Source organism: Selaginella moellendorffii, unplaced genomic scaffold, assembly GCF_000143415.4.
Source record: "Selaginella moellendorffii unplaced genomic scaffold, v1.0 SELMOscaffold_14, whole genome shotgun sequence".
Classification (NCBI taxonomy): domain Eukaryota; kingdom Viridiplantae; phylum Streptophyta; class Lycopodiopsida; order Selaginellales; family Selaginellaceae; genus Selaginella; species Selaginella moellendorffii.
The window spans coordinates 2,544,100-2,567,559 of record NW_003314275.1 but is presented as its reverse complement, the minus strand read 5'-3'; the positions used below and the strand labels follow the sequence as shown (position 1 = coordinate 2,567,559).

The 23,460-nt window shown below is 48.4% G+C and overlaps 7 protein-coding genes, 1 non-coding gene and 1 pseudogene across 10 annotated transcripts in view; 5 read left to right on the top strand and 4 right to left on the bottom strand.

The window, feature by feature from the left end:
- Nucleotides 1-719, bottom strand: part of LOC9631945 — a 1,690-nt pseudogene extending 971 nt beyond the window's left edge. The window contains exons 1-2 of the transcript XR_002992388.1: nucleotides 185-719; nucleotides 50-114 (exon numbers count right to left, since the gene is read on the bottom strand). The product of XR_002992388.1 is annotated as a magnesium-protoporphyrin IX monomethyl ester [oxidative] cyclase, chloroplastic (transcript). The remainder of the gene's footprint in view (nucleotides 1-49; nucleotides 115-184) is intronic.
- Nucleotides 720-1,916: 1,197 nt separating this feature from the next.
- On the bottom strand, nucleotides 1,917-4,905 carry LOC9632693 (ATP-dependent protease ATPase subunit HslU). Of its 2 annotated transcripts, none has more exons than XM_024675153.1 (14): nucleotides 4,807-4,905; nucleotides 4,573-4,640; nucleotides 4,384-4,494; nucleotides 4,058-4,203; nucleotides 3,904-4,005; nucleotides 3,769-3,855; nucleotides 3,551-3,718; nucleotides 3,366-3,497; nucleotides 3,178-3,308; nucleotides 2,973-3,123; nucleotides 2,783-2,914; nucleotides 2,677-2,721; nucleotides 2,543-2,620; nucleotides 1,917-2,484 (listed from the first exon to the last, which is right to left on the bottom strand). In XM_024675153.1, the coding sequence occupies exons 1-14, from the start codon at nucleotides 4,881-4,883 to the stop codon at nucleotides 2,422-2,424; spliced, it is 1,491 nt and encodes a 496-aa protein (XP_024530921.1). In that variant the 5' UTR covers nucleotides 4,884-4,905; the 3' UTR covers nucleotides 1,917-2,421. The 2 variants fall into 2 exon arrangements, with proteins under 2 accessions (XP_024530921.1, XP_024530922.1); XM_024675154.1 differs by having other exon boundaries at nucleotides 3,551-3,715.
- A 116-nt stretch (nucleotides 4,906-5,021) lies between these two features.
- Nucleotides 5,022-6,851, top strand: LOC9632692 (shikimate kinase 1, chloroplastic). The gene is made up of 12 exons (XM_024675100.1): nucleotides 5,022-5,052; nucleotides 5,084-5,231; nucleotides 5,284-5,357; nucleotides 5,428-5,462; nucleotides 5,534-5,588; nucleotides 5,667-5,739; nucleotides 5,814-5,901; nucleotides 5,988-6,070; nucleotides 6,144-6,276; nucleotides 6,343-6,421; nucleotides 6,475-6,539; nucleotides 6,612-6,851. Exons 1-12 carry the CDS (start codon nucleotides 5,022-5,024, stop codon nucleotides 6,681-6,683), a joined length of 936 nt encoding a protein of 311 aa, XP_024530868.1. The 3' UTR covers nucleotides 6,684-6,851.
- Nucleotides 6,847-6,918, bottom strand: TRNAM-CAU. The gene has a single exon. It is a non-coding gene; the product is annotated as a tRNA-Met (tRNA).
- Nucleotides 6,919-7,053: 135 nt separating this feature from the next.
- On the bottom strand, nucleotides 7,054-9,213 carry LOC112346350 (pentatricopeptide repeat-containing protein At4g02750-like). Its single transcript, XM_024675099.1, has one exon. The coding sequence runs from the start codon at nucleotides 9,211-9,213 to the stop codon at nucleotides 7,054-7,056; it is 2,160 nt and encodes a 719-aa protein (XP_024530867.1).
- A 2,474-nt stretch (nucleotides 9,214-11,687) lies between these two features.
- LOC9632691 (probable trehalase) lies at nucleotides 11,688-15,146 on the top strand. Its single transcript, XM_024675385.1, has 13 exons — nucleotides 11,688-11,807; nucleotides 11,887-12,536; nucleotides 12,640-12,937; nucleotides 13,026-13,141; nucleotides 13,204-13,323; nucleotides 13,388-13,488; nucleotides 13,544-13,650; nucleotides 13,710-13,782; nucleotides 13,848-14,042; nucleotides 14,188-14,275; nucleotides 14,335-14,434; nucleotides 14,498-14,711; nucleotides 14,771-15,146. The coding sequence occupies exons 2-13, from the start codon at nucleotides 11,912-11,914 to the stop codon at nucleotides 14,855-14,857; spliced, it is 2,124 nt and encodes a 707-aa protein (XP_024531153.1). The 5' UTR covers nucleotides 11,688-11,807; nucleotides 11,887-11,911; the 3' UTR covers nucleotides 14,858-15,146.
- Nucleotides 15,147-15,180: 34 nt separating this feature from the next.
- Nucleotides 15,181-18,633, top strand: LOC112346443 (ATP-dependent DNA helicase Rep-like). The gene is made up of 18 exons (XM_024675458.1): nucleotides 15,181-15,494; nucleotides 15,543-15,629; nucleotides 15,683-15,823; nucleotides 15,877-16,155; nucleotides 16,202-16,291; nucleotides 16,420-16,476; nucleotides 16,524-16,595; nucleotides 16,653-16,736; nucleotides 16,789-16,908; nucleotides 16,957-17,091; nucleotides 17,144-17,315; nucleotides 17,368-17,444; nucleotides 17,494-17,549; nucleotides 17,606-17,701; nucleotides 17,751-17,835; nucleotides 17,889-17,984; nucleotides 18,039-18,211; nucleotides 18,271-18,633. Exons 1-18 carry the CDS (start codon nucleotides 15,231-15,233, stop codon nucleotides 18,452-18,454), a joined length of 2,268 nt encoding a protein of 755 aa, XP_024531226.1. The 5' UTR covers nucleotides 15,181-15,230; the 3' UTR covers nucleotides 18,455-18,633.
- A 245-nt stretch (nucleotides 18,634-18,878) lies between these two features.
- Nucleotides 18,879-20,662, top strand: LOC9632690 (fructose-bisphosphate aldolase 1, chloroplastic). The gene is made up of 6 exons (XM_002970583.2): nucleotides 18,879-19,141; nucleotides 19,219-19,488; nucleotides 19,546-19,655; nucleotides 19,734-19,824; nucleotides 19,880-20,152; nucleotides 20,212-20,662. Exons 1-6 carry the CDS (start codon nucleotides 18,980-18,982, stop codon nucleotides 20,488-20,490), a joined length of 1,185 nt encoding a protein of 394 aa, XP_002970629.2. The 5' UTR covers nucleotides 18,879-18,979; the 3' UTR covers nucleotides 20,491-20,662.
- A 94-nt stretch (nucleotides 20,663-20,756) lies between these two features.
- LOC9632689 lies at nucleotides 20,757-21,968 on the top strand. Its single transcript, XM_024675246.1, has 4 exons — nucleotides 20,757-20,929; nucleotides 21,002-21,208; nucleotides 21,323-21,454; nucleotides 21,642-21,968. The coding sequence occupies exons 1-4, from the start codon at nucleotides 20,789-20,791 to the stop codon at nucleotides 21,735-21,737; spliced, it is 576 nt and encodes a 191-aa protein (XP_024531014.1). The 5' UTR covers nucleotides 20,757-20,788; the 3' UTR covers nucleotides 21,738-21,968.
- Nucleotides 21,969-23,460: the final 1,492 nt, after the last annotated feature.

Below are 23,460 nucleotides of genomic sequence, written 5' to 3'. Positions count from 1 at the left end.
ATAGGAAATGATCGATGCTTTTTTTCCAGCTGAGTAACTGAGAACTTACCCTGCATGCCGTGCTTCATCCCGTGACATCAACGTAAAAATCTCCGCAACCACGGGATTTGTTTTCTGCAAGAAAGAGAAGAGCAGAAAGAAAAGAAGTGTAGTAAAGAGGAGAGAAGAGAAGAAAAAAAAGTACCTTGAGCCTTCTTCCCAGCTCCTTGTAGAGCAAAAACCCTGAGACTCGGCCGTGCACGACCTCTCCAAGAACTCCACGAAGATCTTCCTCATCGGCCCCGTGATCTTGTCCGCGGCGGCCTTAAACTCGGGATTTCTCACGAAGTGCGTCTGGTTATAGTCGGCCTTGAATTCCGCCACCAGCGCCTCGAACTCCTCCATGTTGAGCTTCTTGTTGATCTCGGTATTGAAGAGCTGCTCCATCTCGTCGAAATCCGTGGTGTAGAAGCGCGGCGTCAGCAGTGTATCCTTCATCGCCTCCTTGGCGCCCTTTCTTGGGGCCTCTTTCGTGGCGCTGGCCATGATCTTCCTGGAGAACACGATATTTCGGCCCCGATTCGCCTGGAATCCCCTGGAGCTGCCAAGAAATCCTCCCACCTTTACATTACCGACGCTCGCCGCCGACATTGCTGCCGCCATCGCGCCCGCGCTTCGTCGAGAAAATGTAGCTCTTGTTTCTCGAAGAGCTCCACAAGAGTGATGAAATCCCGATAGGTATTTAGGGCTGCTGACGTGTACCAATCACTGCTTGAGTATCTTGCTGACATGGACCAATTGCAAAAGGATGGCGTTTTCCGACGTGGCGCAGTGGAAGCCACAAGTTTAATTTTTAACTTCGATAAACCCAAGAGCTCTACAATCGCTTTTTTTTTCTTTGCTTGCTTGTCAATGTGATAATCTCTCTCTGGAGCATTGAAACTAATATTTTCCACTAGATCAAGCAAATCAATGCTATCCAAAGGCGTATTTACCTGTAAGTGTTTTTAATTTGAGTAAGCAAGCTAGAGAATTGTCACAAGAAAGTTAGTTAGGTCAAGGCCTACTCATTGGCATGGCTCATCAGTCTATTGTCTGGCTTAGATTGTGGACTCCAGCCAACAGCCAACGATGCTACTTTGTGACAATATTAGCGCTATTGCTCTTTCAGCTACATCCAAATTCATGACCGGTGCTCAGTGGTCGAACAGAATTGGAGGAGAATAACACCCGGAGATAATGGAGCTGGATGTGCTTGGTTCGGTCATGAAACTTAGATGTAGCTGAAAGAGCAATAGTGTTGATGTTGTCACAAAATAGCATCGTTGGCTAGAGAGGAAAATGTCCAATCTCTATGAGCAACAAGCTAAGCCAGACAGCTTCCTTGCACGCCGGCAGAAGACAGAGCTGTGATGCTTTGTTTCCTGCTCCTCCATATTAAAGTTGAGGCATCAGATGTGGATTTTCTTGTATCATTGTCACCGGCTCAATCAGAACCTCGCAATTGGAATTACTCATCTGGGACACGGAGAGTATTTAAGCGCCAAGGCGGGTACAGATAACCAGATAATAAGGCTTCCAACTGGTGCACGATACCAAATACTCTTATGGATGTGCGCTCAGCTTCAGTGGTCGGAGACTGAGATGAGCAAAGCTGAAGATTAAGTTCCATGGGAGTGGAAACTGGAATACAGTCATGCATATTAAACCGTTTCAGAATTCCTTCCTCATAGCGCTGAGCAGATGATCTCGGCAATATTAAGTTTTGTCTTGGTCTTAATATTGGGACAATTCATCCCTCACAGCACTGTGAGTGAGCAATGAATTGTCCCAGTATTAAGACCAAGACAGAACTTAATATTGCCGAGATCAATCTACTCTTAGATCATTTGTAGAAAAGCAAGACATTTTGTGACCAGGATCAAATCATCAATATATAAAGCAATAAGGACCATCATCTTTTCATACTGGTATACATTTTGATCAGCAGCGTTTCTGGAAAATCCAATGAAGCTGAGAAACCTTAGGAGATTGTTTGAGCCTTCAGGGGACAAACCATTCCAGGCTGCTTCTGGTAACCCTCTGGTTGCTGGACAAAATTTTCTTCAGGGAGATCTCCGTGCAAATATCCAAATCCAAATCGAAGAAAGTTTTCCAGACGATGGTTTCAGGATCAACTCCTCTTCTTTTCTTTGTTTTCTTGTTTTTTGTGTGAAGGTTTTTGCGTTGATCAACCGGGATTCTACACTTTTGCGCCTCAGCATGGTTTCAATACCGCCGCCACCAAGCTGATTCATCATGTCCTCTTTGGGATGCTGAGATGCCAAGTGGTTTTCAGCTGAAGATGGGTTTCAACCGAGGGATGGCGCGATCCTTGAGCTTCTTGTGCCCGGGCCCAATCTTCCTGTTGAGGCTGTGGCCAGTTACCTGGGCGAGTGCTCTTTAGAGAACAAACTTTGATAAGTCGGTTTTCTTCAAGAGCTCTCCAACAGCATCTCTTACTTTCTGCGAAAGAAAGAAACAAATAGAACCATGAATTCGTCAAGCGATCGATGAAACTTACTTGCTTGTCAATGTGATAAGCTTGCCCAGCTCTTTCTGGAGCATTGAAGCTAATATCTTCTACTACCTTCTCAATTACCTGGATCAAACAAAACCAGTGGGAACATTTCGCTATTGAGGAAGAAAATGCGTTACCGTGTGAAGTCTCCGAGCACCAATGTTGTCCAAAGAAGTATTCACCTGTAACGTGTTTTATTTTTCAGCAATGAGTAAGCTAAGAAATCCCCACAAGAACACTTGCCTCAGCCGCAACATTGGCTAGTTCCTTTATGGCGTCGTCGGAGAAAACAAGCTCCACACTTTCGGTAGCCATAAGAAGCTGTTGTTGCTTGATCATATTTATTTCAGGCTCGGTTAGAATACGGTACAAATCCTGGAAAGAATGGCTGTTAGCATGGTAGAGATGCTGCAACACTTCCAGCGCGACTTACCGTGCGAGTGAGACCTTTCAGTTCAACACGGATAGGCAGACGTCCTTGTAGCTCAGCAAGCATGTCACTTGGCTTACAAGAGTGAAAGGCGCCACTGCAAATGAAAAGAATGTGATCGGTGTTCACATTCCCGTGTCTCGTGTTTACAACGCTGAAAGGAGGACCAGCTTAGCACGGAAGGAAAACCAACGTGGTAATAATTTACCTGCCTTCGATAATAGGAAGCAAGTCCCGCTGTACACCTTCCGCACTTGCATCCGCTCCAAATCTGGCTTCGCTAGTTGTAACGATTTTGTCGATCTCGTCTATAAATACAATGCCGTCAGACTCCGTTGCCTGCAAGTGGAAGCCATTAACATCCAGGGAAACGAGACCAAAAACACTAGCGTGTACACGTATTGCATCTTTGATGATCTGATCGGACTGAAGGTGTTTTTCGACTTCCATTTCCGAGAGCATTTGTCTGGCCTCGGCGACAGTTACTTCACGGCGTTCGACTTTCGGGGATTTCAAAGCTTTCTCTATCTAGAGGAAATCGAGACGTCAATACCAATTCCTTTCATGCAGAGGCGTAGTACCTTGAAAATAAGATCGTTTATAGGAAGACCACCTCCTGTGACTTCAATAGGGACGCGCACTCTTCCTCCCTCGGGAACGTCCAGCACTAGCTTGCGGTTATCAATTTCCCCTTTCTTATAAGCCTTGCGTAGTGTCTCCAATGAACTCGTATCCACATTGTCCTCCTGCTAAAACATGTTCAGCCACAGACAGACCAAAAAGCCGCAAAAACAAAAACCTCAATAGCGAGGGTCAAACCGATCAACGCGTCCAGGATCCTGTTCTCAACAGCTTCCTCCACCTCTTTTGAAATTCTGGTTCGCACCTGAAAGAAGAGAGTTGAAAAAACTCGCTTTGTTGAGTTTTAAAACACCTTTTCTCGTTGCAGTAATATAGCATTCTCAACAAGGTCCCGAATGATCTGGTCCACATCTCGGCCATGAAATCCAACTTCTGTAAATTTCGTAGCTTCCACCTGTTAGAAAATATGAGTTAAAAACAAACGAAGAATAAAAACACTTCCTCACTTTTATAAACGGAGCATCCGCCATTTTAGCCAACCGTCTCGCAATTTCCGTTTTCCCGCAACCAGTTGGTCCGATCATAAGTATATTTTTGGGAAGAATCTCCTCTCGATATTGAGAAGGAATACGGTGTCGCCGCCATCGATTTCCTGCGTGCAGACGGCTCAAGAACTTCAGTACAACAGAATCTAGAAACTTACACGCAAAAAGCAACCAAGTTTCTAAAAGAAGGCATGAAAGAAGAAGTGAAAAAAAAAGAAAGAGAAAATTCTAGTGCACCACCTATGGAGTCAGATAACAGGCAGCAGCAAAGGCTGACGAGCGCGTACGCAATGCCACTGCAACCGCACGCTTGGCTCCGGTTTGGCCGACGATGTGACGATCCAACAAAGCTACGACTTTCGCGGGAGTGAGTGCCTCAGCCGACAAGAGATCGTCTGCTGCACGAACAAAAAAGAAACAAGAAAATTTTTTTTACAAAATTCAAACGCAAGAAGAGTAGAAAATTGCCAGCTTACATGGTGGTCTAGCTGAAGGCTGCGGCGATAAATCATCGATTGTTTCAGATGGCTGCGCTGTCGCAGAGCTGAAAGGAACGAGAAAGGAATAAATCAGTAGCAAAAATGAGGCATTTCAAGCTCCAGCCAGCCTCGAGAGCATTGCTACATAGGCAAAAAAATCTCGAAAATTCAAGCATTCTAGCGCAAAAACACGAGAAATTCCAGCCCCGAGAAGGATGTGGAGGGACTTACGCGTAGAAGCGGCGAAATCTCGAGGACAAAAGGAGAGCGCGCCCGCCCGGCGCCCTAGCTCGAGCGCACCAGCTCATTTTTTTCTTTTGCCTCGTTAGCCCTAAGACGTGGACGGAATATACCCCGCCTTGCCCTTCCCAAATCCAAATCTAACGGCTGTCAAGTCCAGAAGCGCCGGCGGCCTACCATTCAAAAATGTAAGCTTGTTGACTCGTATGATCGCGTTGAATCGCCGCCGTTGGGCTGGTCACATCGAACGGCTGTGGTTGTGCAGCAGATAAAAGCCCAACCCTAGCTCAAGAAATTGTGGGCATTCGATCGATCGTGCGCCATGGATTGCGTCTTGGCGCCTTCGGCAGGGACATCGTCCTCGAATTTCGTGGAGCTCCGCGGCGGCGATGGATTCCGGAGGCTGGGATTCTCTCGTGAGGAGCTGCATTTTGGGAGGCAATCGCGCATCAATCTCGTCTCTTGCAGGAATCCGTCGCAGATTCATCATCGCGCCAGGCGCCCGGTGGTGCTGCTGTGCTCGCAGAACGCGAATGTAGCTGGTATGTGCCGAGAATTTCTCTCGAATTTCGAGAACACGTTTTTTTCGTCTGATCGATTTCTCTCTCGCAGCCACAGAATCCACCAGCGTCGATACAGCTCTAAAGGTGCGATCCATAGGTTCCTTTTGTGTTCTTCTTTTCCTCTTAATGCTAAGTGGACGACCATACATTCTCAGAGCAAAGGCAAGGAATTGGCCAGGGACCTCAAAGGGACGTGCCTGTTTCTAATTGGTACCACTTCGCTTTTCTCTCTCGTTCTCCTTTCTCTTTCTCTTTTTCTTTAACACAACTTCGTTTTCTCGTCCACAGGGATGATGGGCAGTGGAAAGAGTACTGTGGGAAAGCACTTGTCGGACGCGCTCGGGTACTACTTCTTTGACAGGTTGGTGTATCTCGTTTTTTTCTTTCGATTTGCTTCGTCGCACCACTTGATGGACTTTCTTCGTGGAGAAACAGTGACAAGCTTGTTGAGCAGGCCGCCGGCGGCGCCAGTGTAGCTCAGATCTTCAAGCAAAGCAACGAGGAAGGCTTTCGCGATGCTGAGGTGAGTGATCCCCACTGTCTTGTGGCCTTGAAACGTGTCTATCTTCAGTGTCTGATGTTTTTTCTATTGTTTTGTGGATAATGTAGAGTGAGGTTTTAAGCCAATTATCTGGGATGTATCGATTGGTAGTAGCGACAGGAGGAGGTGCTGTGGTGAGACCACAAAACTGGTAAGATAAGATAGTCGTTTTCTCTCTATAATCGAGAGAAGAGGATAAGAACGCCTTGTGGTGTCGTTGTCAGGGGTTATATGAGACATGGGATCACTGTCTATCTGGATGTTCCATTGGACGCATTAGCCAAGCGTGTTGTGGCTGCTGGGACGGAGAAGAGACCACTTCTGGGAGAGCCGCAGCGAGAGTTTGCTCATGAACAGGTATAGCTTGAAAGCATTCTTATCTTTTGTCTTATATTTTAATTTTCTGGTCATTGTTATTTGCAGACGTTAGCTCGATTAACAAAGCTTTACGAGGAGAGAGGCATGGCTTACAAGAACGCTGACGTTTCCGTGTGCCTAAAGAGTAAGTTTTCTAACAAAGATGGTTTTCTTATCGCTCACATCCTTTGCATGCAGTGATTGCGAATGAGATGAATGCCAAGGACATATGTGAACTTACTCCGTCAATAATCGCTGTGAAGGCAAGTTAACTGCATTAATCTTGGTTTTCTCTTTCATTGTCTCAGGAACTCACAAGAACATTTTTCTTGCAGATCATGGAACGAACTCAAGAACTCATCAGGAGCCAGAAACATTACGGATCGCCGAGAATTGGACTGTTTTAACATGTAGACAGAAGAACCCTCAGCTGCACACTTGTGAATACAGACTGCAAGAAGAATTGCTGTGAGCTTTTAGCTATAGTGAAAAGACATTTTTGGTAGTATCAACATTGTCTTGATTCATTGCAATAAGATCCAGGCCAATGTAAGAAAAAGAAAACGCGATTATCAGAGGGAGGTTTCGATCCTCCGACCTGTGGGTTATGGGCCCACCGCGCTTCCGCTGCGCCACTCTGATGTTTGCAAAATATTTAAAATGTACAAATTTTAAGCGTCTGGCTAGGTCAGGACACTAACGTATATGGGCCCACCAGGCTTCTAATTCAAGTCAACGATAGTCAATTATAATCAACAACACACTACAATCTGATTATCAATTAGTAGTGGCATGGATGTTGGAGAGCATCACGTATGGCAGTGACGATTCCCCTGGCTCAGTATCCACCATGCTTAGCGCCGCTCGAGCTCCTCCATGGACGCTTCCTTGGCTGCTACAAGCGCTCAAGAGCGCTGTCCACACTCCACTGTCGGCCTTGAACGGCAAGCTCTGGATGAAACTCTCGGCCGCCTCGAGCTGGCCTGATCGGCCCAGAAGATCCACGACGCATTTGTAGTGATCCTCATGCGCACCGATGCCAAAGTCGTCGCGGATCGATGCGAAGCAAGCGAGGCCGTCGTGGAGGAGCCCGGCGTGGCTGCAAGCCGAGAGGACCGAGACGAGAGTGATCTTGCTGGGCGGGGCCTCGCCTTCCAGGATCATCACCGCGAAGAGCTCGAGAACTTGCGAGCTATGCCCGTTTTGTGCATAGCCCGCGAGCATCACGTTCCACGACACGGTGTTCCTCGTCGCCATTCTTGCAAAGACCATCTCGGCCTCCTCGATGCTAGCACCGCATTTCCCATACATGTTGAGCAGCGAATTCCCCAGCGCCAGCCCTCGATCGTCCTCAATCTCGCCGTGGATGATGCGGCCAAATCGCAGCCCCGAGGAGGAGATCGAGGAGCAGGCGTCAAGAACAGCAGTGAGGGCTGCCTCTTTCGGCCTCACCCCGGCCAGATCCATGAGCTGGAATCGACGGATCGCTTCTCTTCCCTGCCCAGCTCGCGCGTGGGCACCCACGATCGACGCCCACGACACGGGATCCGGATCATCGATCGTGGTGAACACGCTCATCGCCTCCTTGATGTGCTGCCCGGTGAGGGCATACGCCGCGAGCATGGTGTTGGCGGCGAGCACCGACTTGATTGGGATCCTCTCGAAGACATCCTTGGCCTGATCCAACATATCGCGGCTCACGAATCCGCAGAGAAGAGTGTTCCAAGAGATCTCGTTCTGGATCGCCGGTGGCATTGCTTCCAGCAAGCCCGCTGCCTCGACTAGATGCCCGTTTTCGGCATACGCGGCGATCATCGCGTTCCAGGAGCTCGCGACGTGCTTGTGATGATCCGGGCGCTGATCGAAGAGAAATTTGGCTTCTTCAACACGGCCACTGTGAGCGTAGGCCGTGATCATAGAATTCCACGCGACTGGGTCCTCCTGCCGCGATCTATCAAAGAGAGCTTTTGCATCATCCACAAGCCCCATCGCGGCAAATCCCGATAGCATCAAGCTGCAAGTAAAGGCATCTGGATCTGGCATTCTCTGGAACAAAATCCTTGCTTGATCGATTGAGCCAGCGTCGCAGTAGCCCTGTATCATGATGTTCCAGGCTATGGCGTCCGGGTGATGGATCGTATCAAAGATCTCTCGGGCATGATCGATATGCCCTGTCTGGGCATACGCGCGAATCATTGTCGTGAGCGTGACGAGGGTCTTGGGAGCGATGGCGTCGAACATCTCTTTCGCGGAGACAATATCTCGGTGACGGACGTATGCCTGGAGCATCGAATTCCATGCGACGGTGTCCTTTTCGGGCATCTGATCGAAGAAATCTCTCGCGAGATCCAAATCCCCGTACTGGGTGTGACAGGATATCAGAATCGTGAAGGAGATCATGTTGCGGTGGGGCATTTTCTCAAGAACCTTTCGCGCATTTACAAGCTCGTCCTTGCTCGAGTGCGCCTGGATCAGGAAATTCCACGACATAACGTTCTTCTCTGGGATTTGCTCGAAGAGACCCACGCATTTCTCGCGATGCCCGTTCTTGGCATACGCGGCCAGGAGCAAGTTCCAAGTGTGGCTGTTCTTCGTCTGCCGGATGCCCGCAAACGCCGATCTAGCATCGTCCACGCTGCCGCAATTGCCATACGCCTTGACGAGGAGATTTCCCAGGAATCGATTCCCATGGAACTCTGCCGAGGCGGAGATGTGCGCGTCGATCCGCCGCGTCTCGGGCAGCGCCCTCAAATCCGCGCACTGCCGGAGGAGGCGGGCGTAGACCTCGTCGCAGCGCACACGATCGCAGAGCTCCAGCTCCTCAATCGCGGCTCGCAATCCTCTAATGTCGCTGTCGTGACCAGTGCCGCTGCTGGAAGCAAATCCCTTTCGATGTTGGCGAGTGATCGTGGCGCGATGGCGACGCGCGCGCAGCATCAAATCCCTCTTGACACATGAACCCTAAAATTCAAATTCAAAAATTCGCTAGCCTTAAAGTTCAAATTCAAAATTTTGAAATATCTGCTAGTTTACGCGCGAACGCGAGTAAGGCGTTAAAGTCCCCCCACAAGCGTTTGTGGCGCTTGGCCAAGGATTCCATACAGGAATCCCGTTACTCAAAAAAACCCCCACACACGCCCAAGGCCAGCGCCCGCGCGTGGTAGAAAGAAGAAGAAGAAAAGAGAGAATATCACGCGTTCCAAGGGTTTCACAAGTTAGCGTGATTCTTGGACTACTTGATATCTAGGGCTCCACTCCATTCCATGAGGTCCAAAGCTTGGGTCCGTGATTCTTGGACTGGTCTAGGGTTCCCTCCCTGGCCACACAAAGCTCGCCATGTCCGTCCATTAAAGAGAAGGCAACGCTGTGTATATATGCTGACGATAGACACGAGGCTAATGGCGACTTTTAAGCTTCTCGCCCCAAATGGTCGCTATCTAGGGATGCTGTTCGTCGCGGGCGAGCATCTTTTCTTCCTTTTTCTTGCTATTGTAGTGCCAGGCTGCTTGGCGATATCGACAAAGGAACCGAATCGCGAAAGCGATGTGGGAGCAGTGGAGAGGACTGGAACCCGGGACCACCTTGTGCCAGGGGCTGAGGGGAAAGATCCGGGGATCGAGCCCGGCCAATGTGCTGGTGGTGGGCGGCTTTTCGCGCTTTTGTTATATGACATGGGCCTCGGGACGCGCGTGACGTGGACGCGTAGGAGGGAGCTTGTGGCGGGCGATGGCCGGGCGGACGTGGCACCACGTCGGTGTACGGCCGTTATCCAGACAGGACACAACCAACTTTCCACTACTTAGACCATTGTTAGATTGGATTAATGGAAATTTCAAAGATTGCGGATGGAACCCCGTTGAGAAATTGTCTGAGACATTGCGGGTGATCGAAACTATAGCCTCCGTATCTTTGAAGGTTAGATGTGGAGGTTTGACTAAACAAAATTCTCTTTGCGACATCCACCTATCCATCAATCCCAATCCATTGTCTCCAAGTGTGACCCCGGGTGGAGATGCCACCTTTGTCCACCTCTTTGTCTGATTGTGTTCTTGTGTGTGGAAGTGTGTGAGTGACAAGAACGTTACTTAGAACAGGCAGATCGGACCACGTATAGCAGATGCCTTTGATCCGGCATTTGCCGATTCGAGGGAATGCCAACCACGTCACAACCACGCAAGTGCTGGCAACGTATTTGTACACTTGATTCCATTTTTTGTCGCCGGGGACAGCGAAAATGCCCAAACATGTCATGTACAGTCCAGCCCGGACGTACGGATGCCCAGTACCCGAGCGTACGGAGTATCACACGTTTTATATAAGATTTCTTCCATCTTCCGGGACAGGATAGGTGTAAACTAATCCGCCCTGCGCTCCGATTTGTTTACAAGTCACAAGATTCAAGTTAGATCTCGCAGTCGTCGTTTTCCATTCGAGTTTCAGATCCAAAGAACAGAGAGCTTCTTCTCGAATAAATTAGGTCTTTTCTTCTTTCTTGAAGAAGGATGGAACTGGGGGCATTAAGTTTGACGTGACGATGGGAATATTCGCGGGATGCGAATCTAGTGACAGCACTCCAAAAGGCTGCTGTCCTCGGTTGTCACCTAACTGTCACCACGACTCCACGAAACGCAATGTCATGTTTGTGGCCTTCTCTTGTTGTGGATAAGGTTTTAACCTTAAGTTACTGTGCTCCTTCGCCAGTTCGATCTTATCCATGGGGGCGCGAGGTAAATGCCGTACCCAACCCACCTCGTGTTTTGCGTGCGCACGCGCATCCACGTACGGCACGGGTGCCATTGGCCGGGATCATATTCGTTGCCGGGTTCGATTCCGCGGGAGCTTGACCTAGCTGGCTGTTGAATCTTGACCCGCAAGAGAACGCCACCTACATTTGTGTCCAGGGCCGGCTCTCAACCGCAAGACACGCACATATACGGTGTTTAAAACACCATGTATAATTGTTGTTGTGGATAGATAAGGGAGGTGGCGTCGTTGTGCCCCACATGGTTTTGTCACATGGAGTGTTTCACTGGGCTAGTATCAATCAAACCCACTGGTCAAGCATCCCCACTCGATCAAACCAAACGACACTGCCACAATACTCTAGCTAGCCGAGATGAATTTGCGTATAGACACCCGGCTGCGTGCGTTGCCACATCGCGCCAGTGACTAAGCGTACTGGCGGCGAGCAATACCGTAGTTACACGAGTCAACCCCCATCGCCACAAAAAAAATTCGAGAGACGCAAGAGAAATTTGGCTGTGTGTGGATCCTAGACTGACACTGCAAGCATCGCCACATTGTTAAGTTTTGGTACCGTGGAGGAAGAGGCCATCGCGACAGAGAGAGCTTCGATAGGATCCAAACAAAAGGTGGTGGGTATATAATGCCCTAGGAAGCCACTGGGGTTTCTCCGCGCATCGGTGCTCTCGTATCGCTCGTTCGTTTGGTCGCACACACGCAGCCACCTAATTCCAGTGCGCCCGCATCACAGGCGTTGATCTAGGCGAGGCATCAACCGCCGGCTTGAGGTATATCCCTTTTCTCCCATTTTTTCCTCCTTTTAATCCTTTAATAAAACTTTTTGATTTATTTGATTTATGACTGGAGCTCCCTATTCACACTGGGCGGGCGCATGGCGGTCCCAAATCCCGTGGTGAGCCAGGTCGTCCATTTCTCTTCCCCTGTTTATCATTCTTCGTGCTCTCCGTGTGCTTCGTCTCCGCCTCGGCGCCTCTTCTCCTCCTCCGCCACTCCTCCTCCTCGCGCCCGATCATCCTCCTCGCCCGCTCTGCTGTTGGTGATAATGCTCGCACGGCTGCCGCATCTCATCGCCGCATCGTCGTCCTCGCCATCGCCATCGGCAGCAGCCTACCCTAGCGCCACTGCGTCGCCGCCGCCGCCCTCGGCATCCGCGGTAGCATCGGGCCTCCAGTCGCTGCGGCAGGGCGGATTCGTCACGGGGGAGGAGCAATCGGCGCAGCCGCAGCTTCAATCCAGCGGCCGGGCCCTCGGATCTATCTCGGCCATGGAGGAGATCCCTTGCTGCAATGGTTGCTACCGCACGCCCGTGGTGATGAGGAATCACACGGATTTGGAGTCGTTCTTGGTGATGATCCAGAACGCGGCGCTCCAGGTGGAAGGGGATCACGACTTCGACCCTAAGGTCTATGTAGATCTGCCGCTCAAGCACTCGCTGCCATCGACCAAGGAGGCGTTCGTCAGTCTCTTCCAGAACAACAACGGTAGCGTCGACACAGGCAAGAAATCTTCCCTCTCTTTCTCAATTTCGTGGTGGAATTCGATGCATTGTGTTCGTTCTCTCGCGATCTAACACCCGTTTGGTTTCTTTTCTTGGCGCAGGCGAGTTTAACCATTTCCTTAACGAGTTCTGTGACAAACCCGGGAGCGATCTCCTACCCGACAACCTCACCGATTTTAAGAACGAGCCAGAGGGGTTCCTCGCGAATGTTACAAATCCCGCGGCTCGCGACTTTGCGCTCAAGATGCATTCGCTGTGGTGGCTCTTGGCGAGGAAAGTTAAGGAGAGGGTGCACAAGGATCCACACCAGCACACTCTGATACCTCTTCCAAATCCAGTCGTCGTTCCCGGTGCCAGATTCAGGGAGGTTTACTACTGGGATACTTACTGGATCGTCAGGTTGGTCTAGAGTTTTTCTCGCGTTTTTCTTTTTGTGTTCTTCCTCAAAAGTGTAAATCTCTCTTGGTTTTTCATTTTTTTCTTGCAGAGGTCTTCTCGTGAGTAAGCTCTACGAAACGGCCAGGAATGTCGTGGAGAATCTGATGTTCCTTGCCAATTCTTTTGGATTTATTCCAAATGGTGCTCGCACCTATTACACTAACCGTAAGTTTCCTAAACGCCTCGCAAGTTATGTGGTTAACTCATGCGTTTTCTTGACTTGACAGGAAGCCAACCCCCGCTGCTTAGCGAAGCCGTCATGGCCATCTATCATGAGACCAAGGACGTTTCGTTTGTGGAAAAGGCATTCCCGGCTCTTCTCAAGGAGCATAACTTTTGGTGTGCTGGTGAGTTTTTGTTGGTTTTATAATCCGTCTTGCCTTGTTTCGCTGAACGTTTTCGGTGATCCAGATCCTCACCGAGTTCATATCCGTGACGCAAACGGTGTTGAGCATGTGTTAACAAGATATTATGCTATGTGGGATGAACCACGGCCCGAATCTTCCACTATTGTAAGATCACAATCTCTTTCTAACCCGTTCTTAATTATTGTTTTTGTCTTCACAGGACATGCAAATTGCGAAAGGTTTGGAGCGACACCAGCGAGCTGAGCTTTATCACCACATTGCCACTGCTGCTGAGAGTGGCTGGGACTTCAGCTCTCGCTGGATGGAGTGCGTCTAAATGCTTTTTGTGTCTTATCTGATTTCTAATCCCGGTTCTCTTCCCACAGGGATCGTCACAATCTTAAAACGATGAAGACGTCTTTCATCCTGCCAGTGGATCTAAACGCGTTTCTTGTACAGGTAACAACAGCGATGGTTAAGTATTTGCGACTAAATAATTTGTATTTGCTTGGTTGCGCATTCAGATGGAAAACAACATTGCTCTTTTTGCGAAGTTGCTTGGAAAGTCTGACTATGAGAAACACTTTTATAAGCTTGCAAACTCTAGAAAGATTGCAATGGACGCCATTCTATGGAATGAAGAGATGGGTCAGTATCTCGACTACTGGCTCGTCAAGCGAAACGCTACAAACAGCGCCGCCAATTACAAGGCATTTGAGGTACCTTCTAAACCCGAAAAACCTCTAAAAGGGGGCCATAAGCCATCAGGGAAGAGGCTCCATCTCTTCCGTGATGGCTTGTGGCCCCCTTTTTTTTTTTTTTTTTTTCCGTGAGACGTGGTCATTGATTTTGTTGCTTTCACAGGTTACGTACGACTTTCTCCCAGAACATCACAACACTGACGCTTACCCGTCCAACTTTATACCTCTTTGGTGCGGCGTTGTTCCACCAGGTAAAAAGAATTTCCCAAGTGCGATGGTTTCTCATAAAGAAATCTTTTGCTGCATACAGGCGATAGGAAAATCCAAAAAATGATAGCGTCGTTCAAAGAATCGGGACTGCTGCTACCAGCTGGGATTACGACCTCGCTTTTACAAACAGGACAACAATGGTGAGAACAGTGGAGTTGTTTGCGGAATCCCTGGTGCTAATCTGTGTTGCTTTGCTTCAACAGGGATTACCCAAATGCTTGGGCTCCTCTTCAACACATGATCATAGAGGGCTTTGCGCTCACTGAGAACGAAGAAGGGATTGCTCTGGCCAAGGATATCTCTAGACGGTGGTTGGAGACGAACTATGTAGGATACCTGGAGACTGGAGAGATGCAGGAGAAGTACGATGCTCGGTACTGTGGTAAAGTTGGATCGGGAGGAGAATACTTGCCACAGGTAAGCTAAAGTTGTTTTCTCGAAGTTCTTTCTAAGAAGTTCTTGTGTTCGTGTTCTAGGCTGGATTTGGATGGAGCAATGGTGTGGTGCTGAGCCTGTTCGAGAGATTTGGATGGGCCGCTGAGAAGAAATTGACCTGCGAGTGAGCCTTCTTTTTTCCACAGAGGAGAGAACGACACGATATTCTTTCTGATACTTGACGACGAGACGAGACGAGCGAGGCGCCAGACGATACGACGATGAAGAAAAAAGACGTGACAATGGGAAGATTCAAGCCCAAAACCATACAACAACAACAACAACAACAACACAAGTGATCAGAGTGAAAGGGAAAAGATTTGTGGGGGAGGAGAAATAAAAATCATTTTTGTGGAAGAAAGACACCAATTTCACATTTGTGAGCTAGATGCAAATAAAACAAAGATTTGGTTTCTATATTCGTTCTTTTAGTCTGGGCTTTAGGGTTTATGTGAATGCTCGTTCTTGGCGCGCTCGCGGTGGAAAGCTGCGCGCTTCGCGATGATGCTCGCGCCGCAATGCCGATTTCTCCCAGTGTATGGGACGCTGATGCGCTGCCGTGGCCGGCTGCGCGGTGGATTCAGGATTTCTTGCGTGTCGGCTCTCCATTTCTCGGGGCTTAACGACGAGCAGGAGGCGGCCGTGACAACCACAGAGAAATGCGTGCGCGTTGTCGCGGGTCCGGGCTCCGGGAAGACGCTGGTTCTCACGCATCGCATTGTGCACGAGATCAAGCACAACACAATCGATCCGGAAAATATTTTGGTACGTAAAAATGTAGGCTTTGAAGTTCCTGAAAGTGGAATTTTCTAGTGCATTACATTCACAAACAAAGCTGCGCAAGAAATCCGACACCGGATTGGGTCCTTGGTGGGGATTGATGCTGCGAGAAAAATCACGGTAAGGAAGAATGGTGTTTTTCTTTTGTTTCCTTCTTGATCTTTTTTTCTTAGATATCTACGTTCCATAGCTTTTGTACGAAGCTTTTGAAGCAGCTTCTTCCAGACATAAAGCCCGAGTCTGGATTAAGCCAGGCCTTTGTTATCTATGACGAAGCTGACTGTGAGAAGATTCTCAAAGATATATATGTGAAGGTACGGTGATACTTGGAAATGGTATGTAACATATTCACGTTTGATGTTTTCAGGTAGCTGAGGGTCACTTATCCGAATGCAACTCCGGTGCTTCCAAATGGGGCCTTCTTAATCTTTTCGGTGGCTTGGAAATTTCCAGCCACACATCCACCGATAAAAAACCGGTTCACTTTCGCATACCTTCGGAGGACTTGAAGCGAGGACTTTTTCTCATGAGATTAGCCAAAGGCTGGTACCTGGAGAGGTTTGTTGCGTTAAAGCGCTGCAAAGACCTTCCGTCCCGCCCGAAGGTTCTAACCGACGATGTCAGCAAGCTTTTGCATATGTTTGAGGTGCTTTCTACTTTCTCTTCGGCACGTCTTATTTTTCTTGTCGCAGGAACATCTAAGAGCGAACAATGCGGCTGACTTTGACGATTTGATCTATTTGACGATTATGGAGCTTCATCGGACTCCGTCAGCTCGAAAGGTTGGACTCTACTCTGAAACACGCTGATTGTGGAACAGTGTTTGCCAGCGTCTGGAGCAAAGGTCGTTTGTTGATTGAGCGATTGTTTCGTTTTCTGATTTGATTTGATTTTTCTTTGTTGCTGTCAGAGGTTCGAGAAGCGATGGTCTTACGTGCTTGTCGACGAGTTCCAGGACACAGACAAGGTACCAACAGGATCGTTCGTTATATGTTTCTGAACGCTTCGATACAGGCCCAGTATGAGCTTATCCGTTTACTCTGCTCTGAAAATCAAAATCTTTTCGTGGTCGGTGACATCGATCAGGTAGTCACAGCCGTGTTGAATTTTTGCAACTTTTTGTTGACATTGTCCGTGGTGTAGGCAATATATGGTTGGCGAGGTGCTGAGTCACGAAATATGCAATATCTCCTGGGTAACGACTTCCCGCAGATAGCTACTTTTCAGGTAATTTATGCAAAACTTTTTAGTTACTTTCGACATTTTACATCACCTACAGCTGCGGAAGAATTATCGATCATCTAAGGCTATTCTCAGTGCTGCTTCGAAAATAATCGGAAACAGTATGATGAGTCGTCGCATTGGACAATTAGAAGCTCTGAAGCCTATCTCCATTAAGGTAAGAAAAATAATACGATAATGCGATATAACTTTTTGAACTTTACAGCCCTGGACGGCACCTGTAAAGGTCTGCTGGCTGAGTGACCCCACTGAAGAAAGTCGTTTTGTTGCCGATGAAATCATTCGAACCAGGAAAGATAGATGGAGCGACTGTGCGGTGCTCTATCGAACTCACAGACAGGTATCTCGCGTTTTTCTTTGTTATTTTCCAGCAATCAGTTTCTTTTATGCAGAGTTTTCTTCTAGAATCAGCATTAATCAAGGCAAATATACCATACAAGCTGCTAGGAGCAACTCCACTGTTTTCGCACAAGGTGATAAAGGACCTTCTCAGCTACTTGAAACTTATTCACAATAGTAATGATGAACTCGCTCTGGCACGTATTATCAATACGCCACCTCGGGGTAAGTTACGTACCGTGTAACTTGTCGCTAACCAGTGAGTGGGCTAATACAGGAATTGGTGAGAAAACAATTTTCCATCTCAAACAATGGGCTTCGGAACGAGATCTACCACTTTTCAAAGCGTTACTGGTACAGGCTCGTTGACATCTCTTGTGATTCTTAAAGAAGTTTTTTTCAGAAACTCAAAGAGGATGATCCTGGACACAAGCACTTGGGAATAACAGCGAAGGCAAAGTAGAATCCACATTTGGCTGATTATTTTTTAGGCGCTTATGTCGTGCTTGTCACAGAACGGCAGTTTTGAGCTTTTGTGAGCTTCTAGAGTCGCTGACGAAGCTCAGTGAAAAGGAGTCCTCTGCTAACTTGCTTCAGGCTGTAATTGACAAGTAAGTTCGATTCTTTACGAGATTATCTGAGACCACGGGCTATATACAGGACGCAGTTTATTAAATACTTGGAAGAGCACACGGAAGATCAGAGGATCTTTGAGAAAAGATGTCAAGTCGTGGAACAGTTCAAGGTGTAGTTTTTCGTTTTTATTTTCGAATGTTGGCTTGAATTATTGAAGTGCAGGAAAGCGCAGATTCTGCCGAAGGCAAGCATGGGAAGGGGCGTCGTGCCCTGGCCGGCTTCCTTGAAGACGTCATGCTAATAACCTCTGATGACAAGGTAAATGTATATAGCCTTTCAAGTGCTGCAAAGCTTAAAGTTAGCTTTCTACAGGAAACGAACAAGGAACACGTTGGCTTGCTGACGCTCCATGCCTCAAAGGGAATGGAGTTTCCCTGTGTCTTCATAGTCGGTGTCAATGCGGGAATCTTGCCACACGAAAACTCGGACCCCGAAGAAGAGCGACGGCTGTTCTACGTTGGAATCACCCGTGCGAAAGAGCAGTTGTGAGTAAACTAAACTCTTGTTTCCGATCCTACGCTGATTGATCGTTTTTTAATTCAAGGTATCTCACACACACTCATTCTCCCGAGGCTCCCCACGAGAAAAGCTTTCCAGGCAGCCTGTGTAAGCGGCAAAGAATGTCTGCGTTTTTGGACGAGATTATCTCCAGCGAGCCTGTGGAGTTGTATCCCAAGTCGTGGACGGGGAAATTCGCCCAAGGAAAAGCTCTGTCCATGACAAGTTAGAGGTTGTTTTTTCATGAACCAGGGACGACATAGTTACTCGAAAGGTATCAGTAGTTCATAGACCATGAGAGTGTAAAATTTTATCAAAGCGTCAACTTTAGAAGAAGCCTGATATGGAATGAGGTGTAACTCCGAAAGTCCTCGAAGATTAAAGGATTGGACACAAAAGCTTGGAAGAATTTGGATATAGTGGACGAGAAAATTTAGTCTAAAATTTTTTACAATGGCATCCACTATTGTTCCCAGATGGGAATGATAAAGGTCGTGTGGCAACCGAGGACACAAAATCTGGGCCGTCCATTCGCCGCTTGCTACATTGTGGCTCTCGTCAAAGGAGAAACATGGACCATCCACTCTGTCGTCAGATTAGAGGCGCGCTACCAGCCGTTGGATGTATAAAGGGGCGGCGGCAGCCGTCCGATATGAGCCAACGTAGCCTTCTTTTTTGTGTCCGTCTGCGAGTGGTGTGTGGAATTTTAGGGTTTTCCAGGCAGGGTGCTCATCGATCCTTGGTTGCGAGGAGCAATGGCCGCGGCTATGGCGCTCAACAACACGTTGAGCCTCGCTGGATCTCAGTTCATGGGGCAGAGCGTCAAGCTTTCTACAGTGAATTGCTCGCCGTCCGGCCGCAGCGCCTCTTTGGTCGTCAGAGCTGGGGGATACGATGAGGAGCTCGTCAAGACTGCTGTAAGTGCTCGATTTTGCTGCGGAAATCCTGGAAAAAGGTTTTGCTGACTGGAAGATTTCCATTTCTTGCGATGTAGAAAACCGTGGCATCGAAGGGCCGAGGAATTCTTGCCATGGACGAGTCCAACGCGACCTGTGGCAAGAGATTGGCATCGATTGGCCTCGACAACACCGAGGACAACAGACAAGCTTACAGGGAGCTCCTGATCACCACCCCTGGCCTGGGATCTTACATTTCTGGCGCGATTTTGTTCGAGGAGACGCTCTACCAGTCGGCGAAAGGAGGCAAGACGTTCGTGGATTGCCTCAAGGAGCAGAACATCGTGCCTGGAATCAAGGTCGACAAGGTAAGACTTCTGATCTCTTTCTTTCCTTTTGATCTAACACTTTTGATCTAACACTAGGGTCTCGTTCCACTCGCTGGATCCAACAACGAGTCGTGGTGCCAAGGACTTGACGGTTTGGCTTCTCGCTCAGCTGCTTACTACGGCCAGGGTGCGAGGTTTGCGAAGTGGTAAGCCTTGGATGGATTTCTAGTTTGTCTTGACATATTTTTTGTTTGTCTAACAAACAATGTTTTTTCTATCAACAGGCGAACAGTCATTAGCATTCCAAACGGTCCTTCCGAGCTAGCAGTGACTGAAGCCGCTTGGGGCCTTGCTCGTTATGCCGCCATCTCTCAGGTTGGAACAATCAAAACTTTGCCTTTCACTGATCGCGTTTGATGGTTCCTCTCAGGACAATGGATTAGTGCCAATTGTTGAGCCTGAGGTTCTCCTGGACGGAGAGCACGGGATTGACAGGACCTTGGAGGTTGCAGAGAAAGTCTGGGCCAAGACCTTCTACTACCTGTCACTGAACAACGTCCTGTTCGAGGGTATCCTCTTGAAACCCAGCATGGTCACTCCCGGCGCAGACTACAAGGGAACCAAGTCCACTCCCCAGGAAGTCGCCGACTACACGCTCAAGATGCTCCACCACAGAGTTCCCCCCTCTGTTCCCGGCATCATGGTAAAGTTTCTCCTTTTCAGTTCCAAAATCGAACTTTTCTCATGATTTTTCTTTGCCAGTTTTTGTCTGGAGGACAATCCGAGGTGGAGGCGACGCTCAACTTGAACGCAATGAACCAGAGCCCCAACCCGTGGCACGTATCCTTCTCGTACGCCCGTGCTTTGCAGAACACGGTGTTGCAGACATGGAAGGGACTTCCAGAGAACGTCAAGGCGGCTCAAGACGCTCTCCTTGTCCGGGCCAAGGCAAACTCCAAGGCGCAGCTCGGCCAGTACACGGCCGAGGGAGAATCCGACGCTGCCAAGAAGGAGATGTTCGAGAAGGGATACACTTACTAAGAAAGATCGATCGAGCGAGCGAAGAACAGCAAGTTCATTCATGGCGACAAAAGAGACGATCGATCGCAGCGAGGCAGTATAACTTTCTGGACTAATAAGAAAACAATTTTTATGAGAAACAAATTCCAATTTTTATGTAGTTTGCCCCTTAATAAACTAAGCTATCTCGTCACCGTCTGTTAAAAAATCGATCTTGGCCGTCGGCTTTATAGCCACGTGTTATTACAGCTGATGTTTTTTTCTTTTTTATGTTGTGAGTTGTCTTATAAGGAAGAACAAGCTCTCTTCGTTTTGGGGAATGGGAAGGAATCTAGACGCGGACGATCGCGAAAGCCATGATTATAATGGAGGCGAGCGCGAGGAATCGAGCAAGATGAGTACCAATTCTCCGCGACTAACGCTGCCGCTGCTCAAGCGCGTCGAAGATCTGGAGCTAAACGTGAGTTTCAATTCGTGGGTTAAAAATTGCAATGTTTCATTCTCCTGCTCCTGTGGATTTCTTTCTCCCCAGATGAGATCACTGGAAGGGCGTTACAGTCCGAGATCGGTGATTGTGGATAGTGGCGCCAATTGCTGGTCTTCGTCGTCCGCGCGATCGTCCAGCCTCTCCACTCCATCCAGCGCCAGGATCAAGCCAATCCTCGATGCTCTGGAGGAGGTCGAGAAGAAGGGAACGCTGGTAGAGCGCGTCGCGCACTTGGAAGATCGGCTAGACACGGTAAAGTGCTCGGATTTCTCCATTTCTCCTCGAAAAGCTCTCATTTTCGGTCTGGAATTTGGGAGAATTGGCCAATTTCCCCACGCTCCTGACGATCGCACCTCGTGGACGCAGCTGAGCATGCATCTCCACAGCGGGGAGTGGACAGCGGCGCAGGTTCCAGCGCTGACGTCACCAGCAGCGGGGAAGGCGGCTGGACACGTGGCAGAGGCGCGGCCGGAGGATGCTCCAGCAGGGCGCGGCCAGGTACGATCAGCGATGTCTAGAAATAGGAAGAATATGCCGCGCTGGCGCGCCGGCATTGGCTTAAATGCTATGGGGGCGAGATTCTCGTGGGGCGTTTGAAAATGGAAGCAGCGATTAGAATTATTGTGATAGTTGGCTAAGCAACAGAACTTATCAGTATTAACAATGTTTTTTTGTTGCAATGCAGAGTGGCGAAGAAACCAATCCCCAGAAGGTGAAGAAGAAGAATAAAAGGATATCAGAGATGCTGAAGAGTTGCTTACATCCAGTACCATCTCACTGAAAGTGTGCAAGCTGAAAAAGATATATAATCATATATCAGTTATATTTTGGATATTCTCACGGCCATGTGGCTCGGATTTCTGCCACTCGTACTTGCTGCCAACGGGTTCGTGCATGGGTGGCTCTCTCCCAATTGATCCAGGCGATCAACACTAACTCTTTCACCAGCTTGTGACTGCAGAGTATCAGTCCCCACGATGCTTTGATAATAAGTAACCTCTTGTTAGAATGATCTCACGCATTATGTTTCCTTGTATGTACCACGGTTACTGCTGGATGATCTTGACACTGCGTCCTGGCCCGGAAAATCTTGTTGCATGGATGGCTCACTCTTGGTCCCTCTATACCTTGCTTTTTACTATGAACTCCCGGTATAATTATATTATATTATTTATAATATATCCTGTATATACTGGAGAATTTACATAAAGGTCATGAATTCTTTTGAGTAAGGTATATCAAGAGAAAACGCTTTGATCCTGTCACAGTTATCCGCCATATGGTTCTGTTCCATCATTGAGTCCGCCTCGGCAAATATGCAGAGCCCCACCTTGTGTAGCTCTCAACAGGTTTGGTCCAGTCCTCTGTCCTCCGATTCGCCTAGCATCTTCCTGGTAAGTGTGTTCAAGAAAATTGGTTGGTGATCCATCTGTTCCTTGGATCAGGGCCATTTTAATTTGAAGTTGCATTTGAACTGAGGCCATACGTTGAACAGTTTACCAGAAAAAGTGTGTGCATTTGTCATCTTGAGAGGAGCGTCTGAGAAGAGCTCTGCACTAGACAAGCTGTGCGAATTGCTGATTAGCTTGGGATCTGGTTCCTAATTCTGCAGTGTGTTCTTTCCTATCTGGGAGGACTTTGAGGAATTGGTCCTGCAGCAAGACCCTCCATGGCTGGTGTCCAGGCATGAGCAGCCTCATGAAGATTTTGAACAGGAGTGCCTCGATGATGTTGAGGCTGCCTTCGTGCTTAGGGTGTGTGACCGAGTGCTAGTCGACTTTTGCACCACCTCGTGATACGCATGAAGACCATCAGCTAGTTTATTTCGTGGATCATTCATTTATCCATGATTGCTCCGAGCAGGATGCTGTTCACTACCATACACCATCCCGAGAATAAGAGCTTCTTGCTTGCCCAGCTTGAGTTGATCCCAGTTTCAGCACCGCTTTCTGATTCTGAGGTTCTGGCTCATATTGCCAGCTGATCTGGAAGCTGAGGTAGTGATTTTGTCTCTTCTAGGTTCAGCCACGTGAGCTCAGTGTCCATATCTTTTGATCTCAATGCTTCGTTGAAGTACAGGTCGCAGGTTTTCCGCGGAGTCCTCTGCCCCCAGTCCTATGTCATCCACAAAGGCTGAGGGAAGAAGATTCTTTGCCACCCCTTGCATGTCCTGTAGGGCAGATTGACAGCTTGGGAGCACAATACTCCATCTCTAAGGCTGGAAGCTGAGCTTTATTCCGGGCCCTTGGATCATCTGTTGACGAATCGCAGCTATTGAATTTTCTTCCAATGATTCCCAGCGCACTCCGGCATGCGATTTGATTCACGATTTGGATTGATCCCAAGTCGGCAAGAAGAAATTCGGTGGGGATCTATAGCATTGAAAGCCACTATGAACTGAACTTAGTGACGTTGAGAACTTGTGCAGTGCTCATTTTTCAAACGGCTTGAGATGGCTGTGCCCGTGAACTTTTAAGTTTTCTCCAAAGAATCATGTGGATCTG

What these genes read in the sequence shown, in the direction of transcription:
- LOC9632693 (XM_024675153.1), bottom strand. Translation starts at nt 4,883, where the DNA reads ATGAGCTGGTGCGCTCGAGCTAGGGCGCCGGGCGGGCGCGCTCTCCTT. An exon ending in CTTCCTATTATCGAAGGCAG is followed by an intron (nt 3,124 to 3,177) that starts GTAAATTATTAC and finishes TCCTCCTTTCAG; the next exon opens with CGTTGTAAACACGAGACACG. An exon ending in CTTATCACATTGACAAGCAA is followed by an intron (nt 2,485 to 2,542) that starts GTAAGTTTCATC and finishes TTTCTTTCGCAG; the next exon opens with AAAGTAAGAGATGCTGTTGG.
- LOC9632692 (XM_024675100.1), top strand. Translation starts at nt 5,022, where the DNA reads ATGATCGCGTTGAATCGCCGCCGTTGGGCTG. An exon ending in GAGAGTTTGCTCATGAACAG is followed by an intron (nt 6,277 to 6,342) that starts GTATAGCTTGAA and finishes TGTTATTTGCAG; the next exon opens with ACGTTAGCTCGATTAACAAA. An exon ending in CGTCAATAATCGCTGTGAAG is followed by an intron (nt 6,540 to 6,611) that starts GCAAGTTAACTG and finishes TTTTTCTTGCAG; the next exon opens with ATCATGGAACGAACTCAAGA.
- LOC112346350 (XM_024675099.1), bottom strand. Translation starts at nt 9,213, where the DNA reads ATGCTGCGCGCGCGTCGCCATCGCGCCACGATCACTCGCCAACATCGA.
- LOC9632691 (XM_024675385.1), top strand. Translation starts at nt 11,912, where the DNA reads ATGGCGGTCCCAAATCCCGTGGTGAGCCAGGTCGTCCATTTCTCTTCC. An exon ending in GCATAACTTTTGGTGTGCTG is followed by an intron (nt 13,324 to 13,387) that starts GTGAGTTTTTGT and finishes TCGGTGATCCAG; the next exon opens with ATCCTCACCGAGTTCATATC. An exon ending in TAAACGCGTTTCTTGTACAG is followed by an intron (nt 13,783 to 13,847) that starts GTAACAACAGCG and finishes TTGCGCATTCAG; the next exon opens with ATGGAAAACAACATTGCTCT.
- LOC112346443 (XM_024675458.1), top strand. Translation starts at nt 15,231, where the DNA reads ATGATGCTCGCGCCGCAATGCCGATTTCTCCCAGTGTATGGGACGCTG. An exon ending in AGCTTTTGCATATGTTTGAG is followed by an intron (nt 16,156 to 16,201) that starts GTGCTTTCTACT and finishes TTCTTGTCGCAG; the next exon opens with GAACATCTAAGAGCGAACAA. An exon ending in ACCCGTGCGAAAGAGCAGTT is followed by an intron (nt 18,212 to 18,270) that starts GTGAGTAAACTA and finishes TTTTAATTCAAG; the next exon opens with GTATCTCACACACACTCATT.
- LOC9632690 (XM_002970583.2), top strand. Translation starts at nt 18,980, where the DNA reads ATGGCCGCGGCTATGGCGCTCAACAACACGTTGAGCCTCGCTGGATCT. An exon ending in AGGAGCTCGTCAAGACTGCT is followed by an intron (nt 19,142 to 19,218) that starts GTAAGTGCTCGA and finishes CTTGCGATGTAG; the next exon opens with AAAACCGTGGCATCGAAGGG. An exon ending in CTGGAATCAAGGTCGACAAG is followed by an intron (nt 19,489 to 19,545) that starts GTAAGACTTCTG and finishes ATCTAACACTAG; the next exon opens with GGTCTCGTTCCACTCGCTGG.
- LOC9632689 (XM_024675246.1), top strand. Translation starts at nt 20,789, where the DNA reads ATGGGAAGGAATCTAGACGCGGACGATCGCGAAAGCCATGATTATAAT. An exon ending in TCGAAGATCTGGAGCTAAAC is followed by an intron (nt 20,930 to 21,001) that starts GTGAGTTTCAAT and finishes CTTTCTCCCCAG; the next exon opens with ATGAGATCACTGGAAGGGCG. An exon ending in TGGAAGATCGGCTAGACACG is followed by an intron (nt 21,209 to 21,322) that starts GTAAAGTGCTCG and finishes TCGTGGACGCAG; the next exon opens with CTGAGCATGCATCTCCACAG.